The following is a 17,467-nucleotide window of genomic DNA, read 5'->3' as shown; positions in this document are numbered from 1 at the left end:
GCTTCATTATGGGGTATTGTGTGTAGATTGCTGAGGATTACTCTTTTTTAATACATTTTAGTATAAGGCTGTAACATAACAAAATTAGGAAAATGGCAAGGGGTCTGAATACTTTCCGAAGGCACTGTATTAATTTCTCAACAATTTTCCATCCAAAACGTGTGGAATAAGCAAATGCATTTACATTTACATTTAAGTCATTTAGCAGACGCTCTTATCCAGATCGACTTACAAGTACATACATTCATATTATTATATATATATATATATATATATTTTTTTTTTGTACTGGCCCCCCGTGGGAATCGAACCCACAACCCTGGCGTTGCAAGCGCCATGCTCTACCAACTGAGCCACACGGGGCCAAATGCTTTGATTACTGGTCAAACAGCTGGAAAAGGGGTCTTAGTATTTTAAATACATTAACACTAGTGGTAAATGCATTGCTTACAATTGACAGCAGCAACATGGACACCAAGGGTGTTTCTCATTCTGCTGGAGTAGATCTAGTATTTCATATTAAACCTACCTTATGTATCCAGTTGTTTCTTCATTTGAAACTCACCCAACAAAAATCACAATATGCTGTTTTACATTTTGTGTTATTTGTGCTGGTCTAATTAAAAATAATGAGAATCTGTGCATTCTCTGATAGTAATAATAGTTAATATGGTGCTCTTCGATGTCACAGGTTTGTGGCATTGATAAATAAATCATTTTAATATTTACATCAAGTCAGATGTTTATATGTTATGTATAAAAGGCATATGCATGCATTGTTAACTATTTTGATTTCTTTAAAACATTGGTGGAGTTCAGGTGTTTGATGTGAATGATGGGTGACTAGTAGCATTCTTGTCAAATACAGTGCCTTCTAAAAGTATTCATACCCCTTGACTTATTCGACATTTTGTTGTAATACAGCCTGCATTTAAAATGGATTAAATAGATTTTCCCCTCACCCATCTACACACAATACCCCATAATGACAAATTGGTTGTTGATCATTACTAGACAACCATTTGCAGGTATTTTCAAGTAGATTGAAGTCAAAACTGTAACTCGGACACTCAGGAACATTCACTATCTTCTTGGAAAGCAACTCCAGTGTAGATGTGGCCTTTTGTTTTTGGTTTTTGTCTTGCTGAAAGGTGAATTAATCTCCCAGTGTCTGGTGGTAAGCAGACTGAACCAGGTTTTCCTATGGTATTTTGTCTGTTTATTTTTTATCTTGAAAATCTCCCCAGTCTTTAATGATTACAATCATACCCATAACACGATGCAGCCACCACTATGGAGAGTGGTACTCAGTAATGTGTTGTATTGGATTTGCCCGAAACACTATGTATTCATGAAAAAAGTTAATTGCTTTGCCACATTTTTTGCAGTATTACTTTAGTGCCTTGTTGCAAACAGAATGCATGTTTTGGAATATGTTTATTCTGTACAGGCTTCATTCTTTTCACTCTGTCAATTAGTTTAGTATTGTGGAGTAACTACAATGTTGTTGATCCATCCATAGTTTTCTCCCATCGCATCCATTAAACTCTAACTGTTTTAAAGTCACCACTGAAATCCCTGAACGGTTTCCTTCCTCTCCAACAGCTGAGTTAGAAAGGATGCCTATATTTTTGTAGTGACTGGGTGTATTGATACACCATCCAAAGGGATAGTCAATGTCTCTCTTTTTTTTTACCCATCTACCAATAGGTGGCCTTCTTTGCGAGGCATTGGAAAACCTCCCTGGTCTTTGTGGTTGAATCTGTGTTTGAAATTCACTGCTCGACTGAGGAACCTTAGTGATAATTGTATGTGTGGGGTACAGAGATGAGGTAGTCATTCAAAAATCATGTTAAAAACTATTATTGCACACAGAGTGAGTCCATGCAACATATTATGTGACTTGTTAAGTAAATGTTTACTCCTGAACTTACTTAGGCTTGCCATAACAAAGGGTTGAATAGTTATTGACTCAAGACATTTAAGAATTGATTTTTAATGAATAAAAAAAATAAAAAACATAATTCCACTTTGTCATTATGAGGTATTGTTTGTAGGCCAGTGACAATACATTGAAAATTCAGGCTGTAACACAACATAATGTGGAAAAAGTAAAGGAGTGTGAATACTTTCTGAAGGCACTGTAAATATGCTTATTCATTCATAACTATGGATACATTCTGCAATGAGTAAATATGGCTTTGAATCTGTAACAGAACATGTCAAAAGTTAGCTCTGGATTGCTTTAATACAGCACTGCATTTAGACACCATGAATTGAAATAGATTTCACGTCATTCATATAGTTAGCAGTAATTATAAGGGACTGATTTTGCTAATATCATCTACTGTAGGTAGCTAGCTAGCTAGCCAACAACCTTATAGAGTTCAACAACTGCAGTTGCAGTGGGCTAAGGAACGAAAACACTGGACACTGGAGAATTGGAAAAATTGCCTGGTCTGATGAATCTGGTTTCTGCTGCATGAATCTGGTTCCTGCTGTGTGTCAACTTTGCAGGCTGGTGGTGGTGGTGTGATGGTTTGGGGTGTGTTTTCATGGCACACATTGAGCTCCTTGATAAAAGTGGAGCAACTTTGAATGTCACAGGATATCTGAACATCATTGCCAATCAGGTGCATCCCTACATGGCAGCAGCGTATCCATCTGCAAATAGATTTTTTCAGCAGAATAATGCCCCATGCCACAAGGCTAGGATTGTCCATGAATGATTCCACGTACATGACAGTAAATTTAGCTTACTGCAGTGGGATGCCCAGTCACCAGATCTCAATCCAATTGAGCATCTGTGGGATGAGATGGAGCTATTCAGAGTAGAGATCCACTACCAGCCAACTTGACACAACTGTGGGAAGCATTGCAGTCAACATGGGCCATTATCCCTGTAGAAGGCTTTTGACACCTTGTAAAGTCCATGCCACGACGAATTGAGGCTGTTTTGAGGGCAACGGGGGGTGTAACTTAATAATAGGAAGGTGTTACTAATGTTTTGTACACTTAGTATATCTTTTGTTTTGGATCAATGTAGCTAGTAGCAAGCTAGGTAGCTGATGCAGAGGTGTAAGCTAGAGATGACATGCAGGAGCTTGCATTATATCTCGTTTGATGCTAATTAGCATTTTTTGAATCCGAGAGTAAATAAAGTGGAAAATATTGATAAAAGTCACACTGTCCAAAAGAGATTTACAGTTATCAAAATGTCACGCAGACCTTGTTTGAAGTGGTTCTAAAATGAATGGTGACAAAACGATTGGAACCATTTCCGTGTTTGACCGCTAGGTTTTGGGGTATTATGACGCTGTGGGGCTCTATGTGACTGTGACCATAAAACATTTTCCATCCTCATTCACTCAATTTCTTCAATGTCAAGATTTTTAGCATTTCTTTGTATTTTTGATTTCTTTCTTATTATATCAGCTCTATACACTGATACACTGACAAGATAATATGTTAACATCTCCTCCTACTTTACTTTATACCACCAATCATGTTCTGAAGAATGAGGAACATCACTGTGTATTTTAGCTTTGAGGAAAATAGATTGTCAATCAGTGCCAAATCACAAACCATTTCCCCTTCCACCTGCCAAGCACCTGTCAAACTGTCCTCACCTCTGCTCAATTAAGTCATATCTTGAAATCTCACTCCAGCTGTGAAGGGGGAACAAGCCTGCTAACTATGTTAAGCGAAAGGCTTTTGAAAATCACTAATGGTTGGCTTGATTATCCCAGAATGCTTCAACACATTGTACCTGAAGACTGGCCTAGAAAAGCCGCTGTGTTGTCTTGTTGTCAAACCTTCCTTCAACAGTTAAGCTAATTATTGTAAGGAAGAGTAGTTCAGGTGACCCAGATCTGACTGCTGGCACTAGCATTTGTGTACTTACAGTACCCACTAACTAAATCAAACTGTAAGCTAACGAAGCCAAATCGCCTTGACATCCATTGAAATATAATGTAGCATGTTCTGGTTCTGGAGGACTTATGTTGTGCTTTGTGAAATAATGTAAATAGCATGAGAACTAGCTCTACTTGAGGTACAGTCTCGTCCTAAAATATTCACATCCACATTTGGTTGGTTCCAAGGTGGGTTTAAAATGTATTAAAATACTCTGTAATGTCAAAGTGGAAGAAAAATTATAACATTTGTAAAATAATTATGAAAAATAAAACAATAATTTAGCTTGATTACATAAGTATTTAACCCCCCGAGTCAATACATGTTAGCATCATCTTTGGCAGCGACTACAGCTATGAGTCTTTCTGTGTAAGTCTCTACGGGCTTTGCACACCTGGATTATACAATATTTGCATATTATGATTTTTACAATTCTTCAAGCTGTGTCATGTTGGTTGTTGGTCATTGCCAGACAGCCATTTTCAAGTCTTGCTGATTTAAGTCAAAACCTAGGCCACTCAGGAACATTCAATGTTGTCTTGGTAAGCAAATGCAGGGTATATTTGGCCTTGTCTTTTACTTTATTGTCCTGCTGGAAGGTGAATTTGTCTCGCAGTATCTGTTGGAAAGCAGAATGTTTCTTTTTATGCAAAAAAACTCCCTAGTCGTGCCGATGACAAGAATAGCCATAACATGATGCTGCCACACTGTTTTCACTGTTTTCTCCTGTCACAGCCATTAAACTGTTTTAAAGTCACCTTTGGCCTCATGGTGAAATCCTTGAGCGGTTTCCTTCCTCTCCAGCAACTGAGTAAGGAAGGACGCCTGTATCTTTGGAGTGACTGGGTGTATTGATAGACCATCCAAAGCCTAATAAAACAATTCACCATGCTCAAAGGGATATGCAATGTCTGCTTTTGTAAAAAAAAAAAAAAAACCATCTACCAATAGGTGCCCTTCTTTGCAAGGCATTGGAAAACCTCCCTGGTATTTGTGGTTGAATCTCTGTTAGAAATGCACTGCTTGACTGAGGGACCTTAGTGATAATTGTATGTGTGGTGTACAGAGATAAGTTAGTCATTCAAAAATAATTTTAAACACTATTTTTGCACACAGAGTGAGTCCATGCAACATATTATGTGACTTGTTAAGTGTATGTTTACTCCTGAACTTACTTAGGCTTGCCATAACAAAGGGGTTGAATACTTATTGACTCAAGACATTTCAGCTTTTCATTTTTAATTAATTAGCAAAAGTAAAAAAAAAACATAATTCCACTTTGACAATATGGAGTATTATGTGAAGGCCAGTGATACAAAATCTCAAGTTAATACATTTTATATTCAGGCTATAACAGAACAATATTTGTGGAAAAATTCAAGGGGTGTGTCACGTTCCTGACCTATTTCTGTTAGTTTGTTATGTGTGTTAGTTGGTCAGGACGTGAGGTTGGGTGGGCATTCTATGTTTTCTGTTTCTGTGTTGGTTTTGGGTTGCCTGGTATGGCTCTTAATTAGAGGCAGGTGTTTGGCGTTCCTCTAATTAAGAGTCATATTTAGGTAGGCGTTGTCACAGTGTTCGTTGTGGGTGATTGTCTTCCGTGTCTGTGTCTGTACACCACCGCGGGACTGTTTACGGTTTGTTCGGTTTGTGTAGCCTATGTTCCTATTCGTGCGTTTTCTTGTTTTATGTAAGTACGTCGTCTAGGTCTGTCTACATCGTTTGTTGTTTTTGTTAGTTTAATCAAGTTCGTGTTTCGTTAATAAAATATGTCTTTTCACTACGCTGCGCCTTGGTTCCCTCAATACTCCTCCTCTTCAGATGAAGAGGAGGAGGACTGCCGTTACAGGGTGTGAATACTTTCTGAAGGCACTGTTTTTAACCCTGTATCAATTCACCAAGTGTTAGGTCTACATGTCAATATGGCTTTATGTCTATAACTAGACAGATATTCCACACTAAAAACTAAGTTAGTCATAATCCATTTACTGGATCAAAACATTCGATCTTTCAGATGTCATGCCATGTCTATACTTCAGACATGTGTTCTCAATATTGGCTTGAGGGCCATCTGATCCAAAAAACATCACTTGAGTTCACATCACATTGTTAAAGGTCCATCCTTTAAAGTCAGCAGCACACAATGTTCATTCAAACATGAATGTCAGAAGCACTCAACCTCCAGCCTACCGTAGAGTTGTGAGCACCAGTGACGGGACTCCCATCCTCCAGGTAATGTGTCTCAGTGTAATGACTTGCAAACAGGCCCCTAAAAGAACAGAAAAGAAAAGAAACATCAAAACATCAGGTCCACATAAATAAATACATTCGCTTTTAGAGGACAAAAGAGAAGTTGAACACACGGGTTTTTAACGGCCTTATACCGTATTTTCAATGACGTGTGTAAACTGTTAGTGATTAGGGATATGTGAAATATACAGCACAGGGAAGCTAGAGGAGTCGGGGGCAGGGTTTGGGAGTGACCTTGAATGAAATATTGTCGCACTTTGAAGAATCCCTGATGAGTTAATTATAGTATTTATATGTGTGTGTGTGTCAAACTGCAGGCCATGAACATATTGACATGGTGAGTCCCACCCCAAGCATTGGCTGAGGAGAGGCAGGAACACCCATCTCTACAGCTGCATAATCAAAGATACATCAGAGGGGATGGTCACAGGAACATACAATACATGACCAAAAGTACAGTGCATTCGGAAAATACTCAGACCCGTTGAATTTTTCCACATTTTGTTACGTTACAAACGTATTATAAAATGGATGTAAAAAAAATGTCTTCATCAATCTACACACAATACTCCATAATGACAAATCGAAAACAGTTTTTTGGACATTTTTGCACTTTTATTAAATATAGAAAACAGAAATATCTTGTTTACATAAGTATTCAGACCCTTTGCTATGAGACTCGAAATTGGGCTCAGGTGCATCCTGTTCAAATTGACCATCCTTGAGATAATTCTACAAATTGATTAGAGCAACTGTGGTAAATTAAATTGATTGGATATGATTTGGAAAGGCACATAAGGTGCCACGGTTGACACTGCATGTCAGAGAAAAAACAGGCCATGAGGTCGGATAAATTGGACGTAGAGCTCCATGACAGAATTGTGTCGAGGCACGGATCTGGGGAAGGGTACAAAACATTTCTGCAGCATTGAAGGGCCCCAAGAACATGGTGGCTTCCATCATTCTTAAATGGAAGAAGTTTGGAACGACCAAGACTCTTCCTAGGGCTGGCCAACTGGCCAAACTGAGCAATCGGGGGAGAAGGGCCTTGGTCAGGCAGGTGACCAAGATCCCGATGGTCACTCTGACAGAGCTCCAGAGTTCCTCTTTGGAGACGGGAGAACATTCCAGAAGGACAACAATCTCTGCAGCACTCCACCAATCAGGCGTTTATGGTAGAGTGGCCAGACGGAAGCCAATCCTCAGTAAAAGGCACATGACAGGCCGCTTGGATTTTGCCAAAAGGCACCTAAATGAACGAGAAAAAAGATTCTTTGGTCTAATGAAACCAAGATTGAACTTTGGCCTTAATGCCAAGCGTCACGTCCAGAGGAAACCTGGCACCATCCCTACGGTGAAGCATGGTGGTGGCAGCATCATGCTTTGGGGATGTTTTTCAGCGGCAGGGACTAGGAGACTAGTCAGGATTGAGGGAAAGATGAACGGAGCAATGTACAGAGAGATCCTTGATGAAAACCTGCTCCAGAGCACTCAGGACCTCAGACTGGGGCGAAGGTTCACCTTCCAACAGGACAACGACCCTAAGCACACAGCCAAGACAACGCAGGAGTGGCTTCTGGACAAGTCTCTCAATTTCCTTGAGGGTCCCAGCTAGAACCCGGACTTGAACCCAATCGAACATCTCTGAAGAGACCTGAAAATAGCTGTGCAACAACTCTCCCCATCCAACCTGACAGAACTTAAGAAAATCTGCAGAGAAAAGTGGGAGAAACTCCCCAAATACAGGTGTGCCAAGCTTGTAGCGTCATACCCAAGAAGAGGGTGTAATCTCTGCCAAAGGTGCTTCAACAAAGTACTGAATAATGGGTCTGAATACTGCAAAAATTCTAAAAACCTGTTTTTGCTTTGTCAAAGGGTGGCTACTTTGAAGAATCTAAAATCTAAAATGTATAACAAACTAAATGATTCCATTTGTGTTATTTCATAGTTTTGATGTCTTCACTATTCCTCTACAATGTAGAAAATATTAAAAATAAAGAAAAACCCTTGAATGAGTAGGTGTGTCCAAACTTTTGACTGGTCCTGTATTTAGTACAGTTTTATCTAAAAATGTTTTACAATTTTTATTTTTATGAAATTCACTGAGGAGGATGGTCCTCCCCTTCCTCCGCTGAGGAACCTCCACCGGTGTAACGAATTTCCTCTTCGTCTGAGGAGGAGTAGCAAGGATCGGACCAATGTGCAGCGTGGTAAGTGTCCATAATGAGATATTTAATAAATTCACAGAACACTGAACAAAATAACAAAAGTTAAAAAAAAACAACCGAAACAGTCCCGTATGGTGCAAACACTGAAACGGAAAATAACCACCCACAACACACAATGGAAAACAGGCTACCTAAATATGGCTCCCAATCAGAGACAACGATAAACAGCTGCCTCTGATTGGGAACCACACCTTGCCAAACAAATAGAAAACAAACAACCTAGAAAAAAGAACATACACTGCCCACCCCAACTCACGCCCTGACCAACCTAACACAAAGACATAAAAAAGAAACGTCAGAAGGTCAGAATGTGACAACCGGCGTATGCATAGCTGGGTCTGTAGGTTGCTGAGTTCTCTCCTCCAAAACTGTGTCTCAAATACTTTACAGAGTACTTATTTCTAAGAAGTAAGTTTCGAGGTGCTACATTTAAGTCTGTTAGAAAGTATTTGTGGCTTGTGCAAGCAGAACAAGAACATCTGTCTATTCTGTTCAGGAACAAGTGGATGTAATGAGTGAGCATCCTACATGCTTCATTGAGTGTTACCTTGCTAGTGTGTAAGAGGAAGAAAACTGAGTCTGAGTACAGGGATATTCAGAGGAACAAGATTAACTGGATTACTGTACCGGAATATAGATACTACAGTAAGAAAAAGAGGAGTGAGCCAAATTGACATATCACAGACACTGAAAAGCTACTGTACAGTTTGAGTTGAGTGGAAAATATCTGAGAAAATATCACTCCTCACTACATTGACCCATATTTGAGTAAATCTATTAAAAAAAAAATTATAATAATTTAATCATAATACAATTCTGCTGGGGTGGATGGAGAGGATTTGAGGAATCAGTCGGTGGGATAATAAAATAAAAATAGGACCCAGTGTGCGTCGAAGTCCCAGCAGGAAGCTCTCTAGCTATCCTACGCTGTTTACTGCTGACCAAAATTTAGGATTAGATGAGGAGGGATTAGTCAATCATGTCAACATTCACATTTCAACATTCTTTAGGAGGTATACCAAAAATGAGAGCCGGATTGAAGCTTAGAGCTCCTGTTTTATAGCTCTATGTCTTACCTACAGTATGACATAACTGTTGTTTTTATAAATCACAATCTTTATCTTACCATTAGCAACACACCACATTAATATCAATAAGCCAGAAGCGGGTAAATACAGTACACAGTGTCGTGGTCTCAATGAAAATGTATTAAGCTACACTGGGGACCTACATCAGAGCATAGAGGAGGTTCCATAGACAGGCTACAGTAGGCACTGGCATGTACAGGATAAGAGGATATGTTCAGAGTCCAAACAGGATTTGTGTCAAGCTAATGCTAATTCCATGCGAATGCTAAAGAGGAGTTTTTGGGACACGTTTGAAAGCTGGGCTTTGGCAGAGTTGTCCTTGTGTAAGGTTCCATGACATACATTAGAGCAGCAGCCATTGGTTTGACGTGATGAAATCCTGCTGTAATCATCTCCTTGGCACAGGGCAGATGGTGCATATTAGTTCATGGGTGTATGGTGTCTGTATGTGCAGCCTACTTTGCCTCTTGGCTAAACATTACCAGTGCTCTATGGTTGGTTGGTTCTTTGAGGTAGATAGAGCTTTGAGACTGCCTGATTGGCAAACAATATCAAGTGAATTATGTAATATGAAAAATATAGATCCATTCTTGATACGTACAGTATCCTATATTCTTCCAAAAATTAGAATAAGTCATCATGGTATGCTTTGTATTTTCTTCAAGAATAGATACTTCATACGCTTGTTGGACCTCAAGCATACCGCTTCCTCACCAGGCAGCACACACTCTTGATAAAAGAAAAGATAGCGAGAATTCTCTCTTCTTTTTCCCCTGGATATTAAAACAGCTCAATTTGATTACGCCCACTTAAGTAATGACTGCCCACCAGTGGCCCTCTTTTGTCAAGAGGTACAGGCAGCCAATCAAATGACATTTAGATGGCAGAGGACTTCAAAGTAGCTGGTAGAGCCTTTGATCTCGTCTCGTAGGAATCAGTGTGACAGGCAGCAGAATCCTTAGCACAAACCCAGCATGAATTCCGAATGCACAGCTGTCATTTTTTTATATCAACACTTCAGTGTGCCAACAGTGTTGTGGATGGTATTTCTATAGTGATTGGGGAGTAATGGAACTACGTGATGAGAGGCGGTGAAATGAATTTTGTGTCACAAATAGAAATTGGATAAGTCGTACCGTAATGAATGGTTTTCGGTTGATTTACACCCACATGAAAAAATACTATAGTATACTATGGTATAAATACTATAGTATTCACTGTAGTGATTTTTTGTAGACATGACTGTATTATACTGTAGTATTAACAGTTTACTATAGTTTGTTTTGCAGACATGACTGTGGTATACTGTAGTATTAACAGTTTACTATAGTTTGTTTGGCAGACATGACTGTAGTATACTGTAGTATTAACAGTTTACTATAGTTTGTTTGGCAGACATGACTGTGGTATACTGTAGTATTAACAGTTTACTATAGTTTGTTTTGCAGACATGACTGTGGTATACTGTAGTATTAACAGTTTACTATAGTTTGTTTTGCAGACATGACTGTGGTATACTGTAGTATTAACAGTTTACTATAGTTTGTTTTGCAGACATGACTGTGGTATACTGTAGTATTAACAGTTTACTATAGTTTGTTTTTCAGACATGACTGTGGTATACTGTAGTATTAACAGTTTACTATAGTTTGTTTGGCAGACATGACTGTATTATACTGTAGTATTAACAGTTTACTATAGTTTGTTTGGCAGACATGACTGTGGTATACTGTAGTATTAACAGTTTACTATAGTTTGTTTGGCAGACATGACTGTGGTATACTGTAGTATTAACAGTTTATTATAGTTTGTTTTGCAGACATGACTGTGGTATACTGTAGTATTAACAGTTTCCTATAGTTTAAATACTGTAGTGAAAAAACAGTGTAAAGGATAATCAACAAGGGCCTATGTGTTCAATGGAAAATAATAAACAACGTCGAAGGAGTGTTCCACGATGCGTTCGCGGAACTAACCTTTCACGATTATCTCTTTTATCCCTTTTTATTCAGGGGTGAAAGTAAGGCGGAAAATCATTCACAACACTTTTTGGTGTTTTTGTAAGTGATGTCTCTTTACATTTATCAAATGGCACTGTATGAGTGCAGGAATTATTTTAAAGTGGAGTAGGTTAATAGTTGGAATAGTAACTGAAGTCTGGACACTGACTGTAGGCCTCACATGTAGCCTATTATAATTAACTCCTCCTGAAGTTAATGTTCCTCACAGAAAATTAATGATAGACCAAATGTTAATTTTGTTTCAGGAACTGGAGTGGAGAAATATGATTTATTTGTTTCAGCATCTTGAGAGAATGTGAATACGTGCTTAGGGACCTGTTGTTTAGCCTAACGTGCAATTTCTTTCAGCGACATAAAAGCTGACAATATATCATTTTCAACCACATAAAATATGCATCCAAGACGAACTGAAATACAATCAGAAACATGTTGGATCATTTTCATGGCTTTGCATTTCCTTAAATCCGGTCAAATGTCATTTGGAAATCTCCCTGGTGCCTAAACGTCCTTGCTCCATGAGAGATGCAGAAATGAAAGAGAAAACTTGATCAATGCCAACTAACTTGTTGAGGATGCATTGATCATTCTATCGATTTATGACATTACTCTGGTGAGCTAGGCTTTATTTAGTATTCTAGACAAGCATCAAGTAATGACAGAAGAGAAGCTGCATGTAATCTAATTATAGACAAGTTGACTAACAAATGGCCTATCGAATGTCGGAAATTATACTGAACAAAAATATAAACGCACCATGCAATAATTTCAAAGATTTTACTGAGTTACAGTTCATATAAGGAAATCAGTCAATTGAAATAAATGTATTAGGCCTTAATCTATTGATTTCACATGACTGGGCAGGGTTGCAGCCATGTGTGGGGCCTTGGAGGGCATAGGCCCACCCACTTGGCAGCCAGGCCAACCCGCTGGGGAGCCAGGCCCAGCCAATCAGAATTAGTTTTCCCCCACAAAATGGATTTATTACAGACAGAAATAATTCTAGGTACCGCTAAGCTTTGTGTGCATATGGAACATTTTGGGGATTTTTTATTTCAGCTCATGAAACACAGTGTATATTCAGAAAAATATCAAAATGAGTCTTGAAAACAATTATTTTCCCACACCCCATGTCCTTCTGCTTCCCTGAGTAACGTGTGCAGGTTATGAGCCTCATGAAGTAGCCTAATTGTTTGACAATCAGATGAAAACATAATGACTGGTTGTGTTCATGCAACATTACAAATATGTACTATTAGGCAGTGTTTCGTTTTCAAGACCACATATTGAGTGTCTCGGTCTTGTCTAGGTGTCAGTCGGTCTCGGACAGTGAGGACTATTCATTTCTTCTTGAGACCAGCAGAGTAAAGAACTCATAATTATTAGCTTCCATTCAGTCAGCGCATTAAAAACGCTTCGCCAGGCCAAATATATACACTCCTTACTTGAAACAATAATATCTTATTGCCTATTGAAACCTGGGATTCCTACTTTACTTGTAACATTACTGTCCTTTACCTTCATTGAACAATATCTTCAAACTTTGTCCCAATTTCCTTGACTGGAAAACACAAAGGGCCAGTGGTGTCGTGGAGGCTATACACAGGTGTACGCCCTATACCCACTTTTTGTCAGTGGGAATGGCCTATACTAACTTCTTAATCCCTACTGTTGTGTATAAAAGTAATGTAGTGGAGGTATACAACTTATTCATTATGTAGAATGACAGACAAATCATGCACAAAGTAGCCTACACAATCGCAAAACACGTGAAATATATCCACATGCGCACAGCCTAGTTTCAGCAGAATATCATCTGCAGGCAGCAAGCGCGATCAGCTCGCAACTGGTTGTTGCATGGAGCAGCTCACAGAAGAATGACATCGGTAGCAGGTAGGATAGAAAAGAGGTTTGAATTTATGATATCTACCAGTATATGCTAACTACGGCAACAATGGGTATGCAAACCAGGTATTGAAAAAGCTTAGTCTTGGTTAGTAGGATATTTGTGATGTGCAATCCAGTCAACATGCGCTGTTTGCATGAACATTCTTAAATGCTTTCCCAAAAAACCTTCCCAATTAAATGTTGACCGGCTGATTTGTATCAATGGGGAGGGCACTTGTTTTTCTCAATTGAATTGAATGTAAATTAAAGTGTTCGATATGCAATGCAATCTCCTCGTAAGGAACAGTATCGAGTGTCCTGGATAGAAGGCAAACGTTTCTAGCTATGCCAGGCAAAATCGTCCATCATCAGCACGTTATGGATGTAACCAAATTAATGTCAATAGAAAACAGCTTAAACAAATGCAATTGCAGTTACTAATCTGTTATTCTGGCTGCATAGGTTGTGACTGTGTTAGCCGTAGCTCTTTGGCTAGCTAACGAGCAAGGGATAAGAACATTGCCAGCGAGCATGGCAACAGAACATATAGAATGAACAACTGGGTTGCGTTATCTTGCTGCAGGTGTACACGTGTAATCAAGGGATAAGCTAGGCTACATGACGAGAGAAGAATGTTGCTAGCATGCATAGTGATCGAACTAACGACTGGGTCGCGTCTCTAGATATAGAACTAATTGAATAAACAACTGGATCGCATCTCTAGCAATCGAAAGTATGAATTTGCTTATAAACTTTAAATATCAATGACAGTTTTTTATTTCTACCGGTAAATGTGTGCATTAGTATTGTTTTCATTGGAAGCTGTGGTATAAGCGGGATAAATGCCTCAGTTCTGTACATTACCTTGAAAAATGAACTCCGTAAAGGGACTATGAATGTTAATTTCTCTACCATAAGCCACCTCCAACGTCATTTTAGAGAATTTGGCAGTGTGTCCAACCAGCCTCACAACTGCAGACCATGTGCATGGCGTTGTGTGGGCCAGCGGTTTGCTGATGTCAACGTTGTGAACAGAGTGCCCCATGGTGACGGTGGGGTTATGGTACGGGCAGGCATAAGCTATGGACAACAAACACAATTGCATTTTATTGATGGCAATTTGAATGCACAGAAATACCGTGATGAGATCCTGAGGCCCATTGTCGTGCCATTAATCCGCCACCACCACCTCATGTTTTAGCATGATAATGCACGGCCCCATGTCGCAAGGATCTGTACACAATTCCTGGAAGCTGAAAATGTCCCAGTTCTTCCATGGCCTGCATACTCACCAGACATGTCACACATTGAGCATGTTTGGGATGCTCTGGATCAACGTGTACGACAGCGTGTTCCAGTTCCAGCCAATTTCCAGCAACTTCACACAGCCATTGAATATGAGTGGGACAACATTCCACAGGCCACAATCAACAACCTGATCAACTCTATGCGAAGGAGATGTGTTGCGCTGCCTGAGACAAACGGTGGTCACACCAGATACTGACTGATTTTCTTATCCACACCCCTAACTTTTTAAAGTTATCTGACAACAGATTCCCAGTCATGTGAAATCCATAAATTAGGGCCTAATGAATTTATTTCAATTGAATGATTTCCTTATATGAAGTGTAACTCAGTAAAATCCTTGATATTGCATTTATATTTTTGTTCAGTATAATAGCACAGTATAAATTTACATTAGGCTCTACTGTTGGACCAAAAACACCACTTATTACGGCTACTTATGACATTTTATTTAGATTTTTCTTATGCGGCCAGAACTTAAAAGTGCGAGCCACTAGGCTTAACATGCATTGATTGAAACAAAATACAAGTGTAGCTTCTTAACTTCCTCTACTCTATTAAACAATAGCTACTATGCCTACATCATTCAAGAAGAATAAGTTCTAACATGCATATTCCCATGAAACTGATTGGGATCAAATGGTTGGCATGCAGATTGGGATCAAATGGTTGGCATATCATTCACAATTTACAGTGATGGTGGCCTATAATTTATAATACTGTCACGTTCCTGACCTGTTTTCTGTTTTGTATGTGTTTAGTTGGTCAGGACGTGAGCTGGGTGGGAATTCTATGTTGTGTGTCTAGTTTGTCTGTTTCTATGTCAGCCTAGTGTGGGTTCTCAATCAGAGGCAGATGGTAGTCGTTATCTCTGATTGAGACTCATATGTAGGAGGCTTGTTTTGTGTTTTGATTTTGTGGGTGTTTGTTACCTGTCTCTGTGTTTGTGTTCTGCACCAGATAGGTCTGTATCGGTTTTGCACATTTGTTATTTTGTATGTTGTTTGTAGTGTTTCACTTGTTCTTGTATTAAACATGTTCAACACTAGCCGCGCTGCTCTTTGGTCCTCTCCTTCACCCCTGGAAGAAAACCTTTACAGAAACACCCACCAAACCCGGACCAAGCAGCGTGGCAACGGGCAGCAGCAACAGCAGCAGCGGTACCAGGAGGAATGGTCATGGGAGGAAATCATAAACGGAAAAGGACCCTGGGCAAAGGTGGGAGAGAATCGCCACTCTTGGGAGGAGGAGGCAGCCACAGCCCAGGAGCGCTGGATTGAGGAGGCAGCACGTAAGAGAGGCTGGAAGCCCGAGAGGCTCACCCAAAAATGTATTGGGGGGAGGGGCTAAAGGGGCGTTTGGCGAAGCCGGGTTGGATACCTGAGCCAACTCCCCGGGCTTACCGTGGAGTGAGAGGGCATCGTACTGGTCAGACACCGTGTTATGCGGTAAAGCGCACGGTGTCCCCAGTACGCGTGCTTAGCCCAGTGCGGGCTATTCCACCTTGCCGCACTGGGAGGGCTAGGTTGGGCATCGAGCTGGATGTCATGAAGCCGGCCCAACGTATCTGGCCTCCAGTACGTCTCCTCGGGCCGGCGTACATGGCACCAGCCTTACAGGTGGTGTCCCCGGTTCGCCTGCATAGCCCAGTGCGGGTTGTTCCACCTCGCCGCACTGGCAGGGCTACGGGGACCATTCAACCTGGTAAGGTTGGAGAGGCTCGGTGCTCAAGAGCGCGTGTTCTCCTTCACGGTCCGGTATATCCGGCGCCACCTTCCCGCCCCAGCCCAGTACCACCAGTGCCTACACCACGCACCAGGCTTCCAGTGCATCTCCAGAGCCCTGTTCCTCCTCCCCGCACTCGCCCTGAGGAGCGTGCCCTCAGCCCGGTACCTCCAGTTCCGGCACCACGCATCAGGCCTATAGTGCGTCTCAGCCGGCCAGAGACTGCCTTCTGCCCAGCGGCGCCTGAACCGTCCGTCTGCCCAGCGCCGTCTGAGCCGTCCGTCTGCCCAGCGCCGTCTGAGCCGTCCGTCTGCCCAGCGCCGTCTGAGCCGTCCGTCTGCCCAGCGCCGTCTGAGCCGTCCGTCTGCCCAGCGCCGTCTGAGCCGTCCGTCTGCCCAGCGCCGTCTGAGCCGTCCGTCTGCCCAGCGCCGTCTGAGCCGTCCGTCTGCCCAGCGCCGTCTGAGCCGTCCGTCTGCCCAGCGCCGTCTGAGCCGTCCGTCTGCCCAGCGCCGTCTGAGCCGTCCGTCTGCCCAGCGTCGTCTGAGCCGTCCGTCTGCCCAGCGTCGTCTGAGCCGTCCGTCTGCCCAGCGCCGTCTGAGCCGTCCGTCTGCCCAGCGCCGTCTGAGCCGTCCGTCTGCCCAGCGCCGTCTGAGCCGTCCGTCTGCCCAGCGCCGTCTGAGCCGTCCGTCTGCCCAGCGCCGTCTGAGCCGTCCGTCTGCCCAGCGCCGTCTGAGCCGTCCGTCTGCCCAGCGCCATCAGAGCCGTCAGTCAGGAGCTGCCAGAGCCGTCCGCCAGTCAGGAGCTGCCAGAGCCGCCAGCCAGTCAGGAGCTGCCAGAGCCGCCAGCCAGTCAGGAGCTGCCAGAGCCGCCAGCCAGTCAGGAGCTGCCAGAGCCGCCAGCCAGTCAGGAGCTGCCAGAGACGCCAGCCAGTCAGGACCTGCCAGAGACGCCAGCCAGTCAGGAGCTGCCAGAGACGCCAGCCAGTCAGGAGCTGCCAGAGACGCCAGCCAGTCAGGAGCTGCCAGAGACGCTAGCCAGTCAGGAGCTGCCA

The 17,467-nt window shown here is 41.8% G+C and overlaps 1 protein-coding gene and 1 non-coding gene across 5 annotated transcripts in view; both read right to left on the bottom strand.

Annotated features, from left to right (window-relative positions):
* The window catches only part of adam12b (ADAM metallopeptidase domain 12b), a 150,658-nt gene that overhangs the window by 44,139 nt on the left and 89,052 nt on the right, over positions 1-17,467 (bottom strand). For all 4 annotated transcript variants that reach the window (XM_055925997.1, XM_055926007.1, XM_055926015.1 and 1 more), the window contains one exon: positions 6,106-6,184. In XM_055925997.1, coding sequence (XP_055781972.1) covers positions 6,106-6,184 — 79 coding nt within the window. The remainder of the gene's footprint in view (positions 1-6,105; positions 6,185-17,467) is intronic.
* trnaa-ugc (transfer RNA alanine (anticodon UGC)) lies at positions 290-365 on the bottom strand. Its single transcript has one exon. It is a non-coding gene; the product is annotated as a tRNA-Ala (tRNA).

This window comes from Salvelinus fontinalis, chromosome 1, assembly GCF_029448725.1.
Source record: "Salvelinus fontinalis isolate EN_2023a chromosome 1, ASM2944872v1, whole genome shotgun sequence".
In the NCBI taxonomy this organism is placed as follows: domain Eukaryota; kingdom Metazoa; phylum Chordata; class Actinopteri; order Salmoniformes; family Salmonidae; genus Salvelinus; species Salvelinus fontinalis.
The sequence above is the reverse complement of the archived record's forward strand: the minus strand, read 5'-3'. Positions and strand labels throughout refer to the sequence as shown.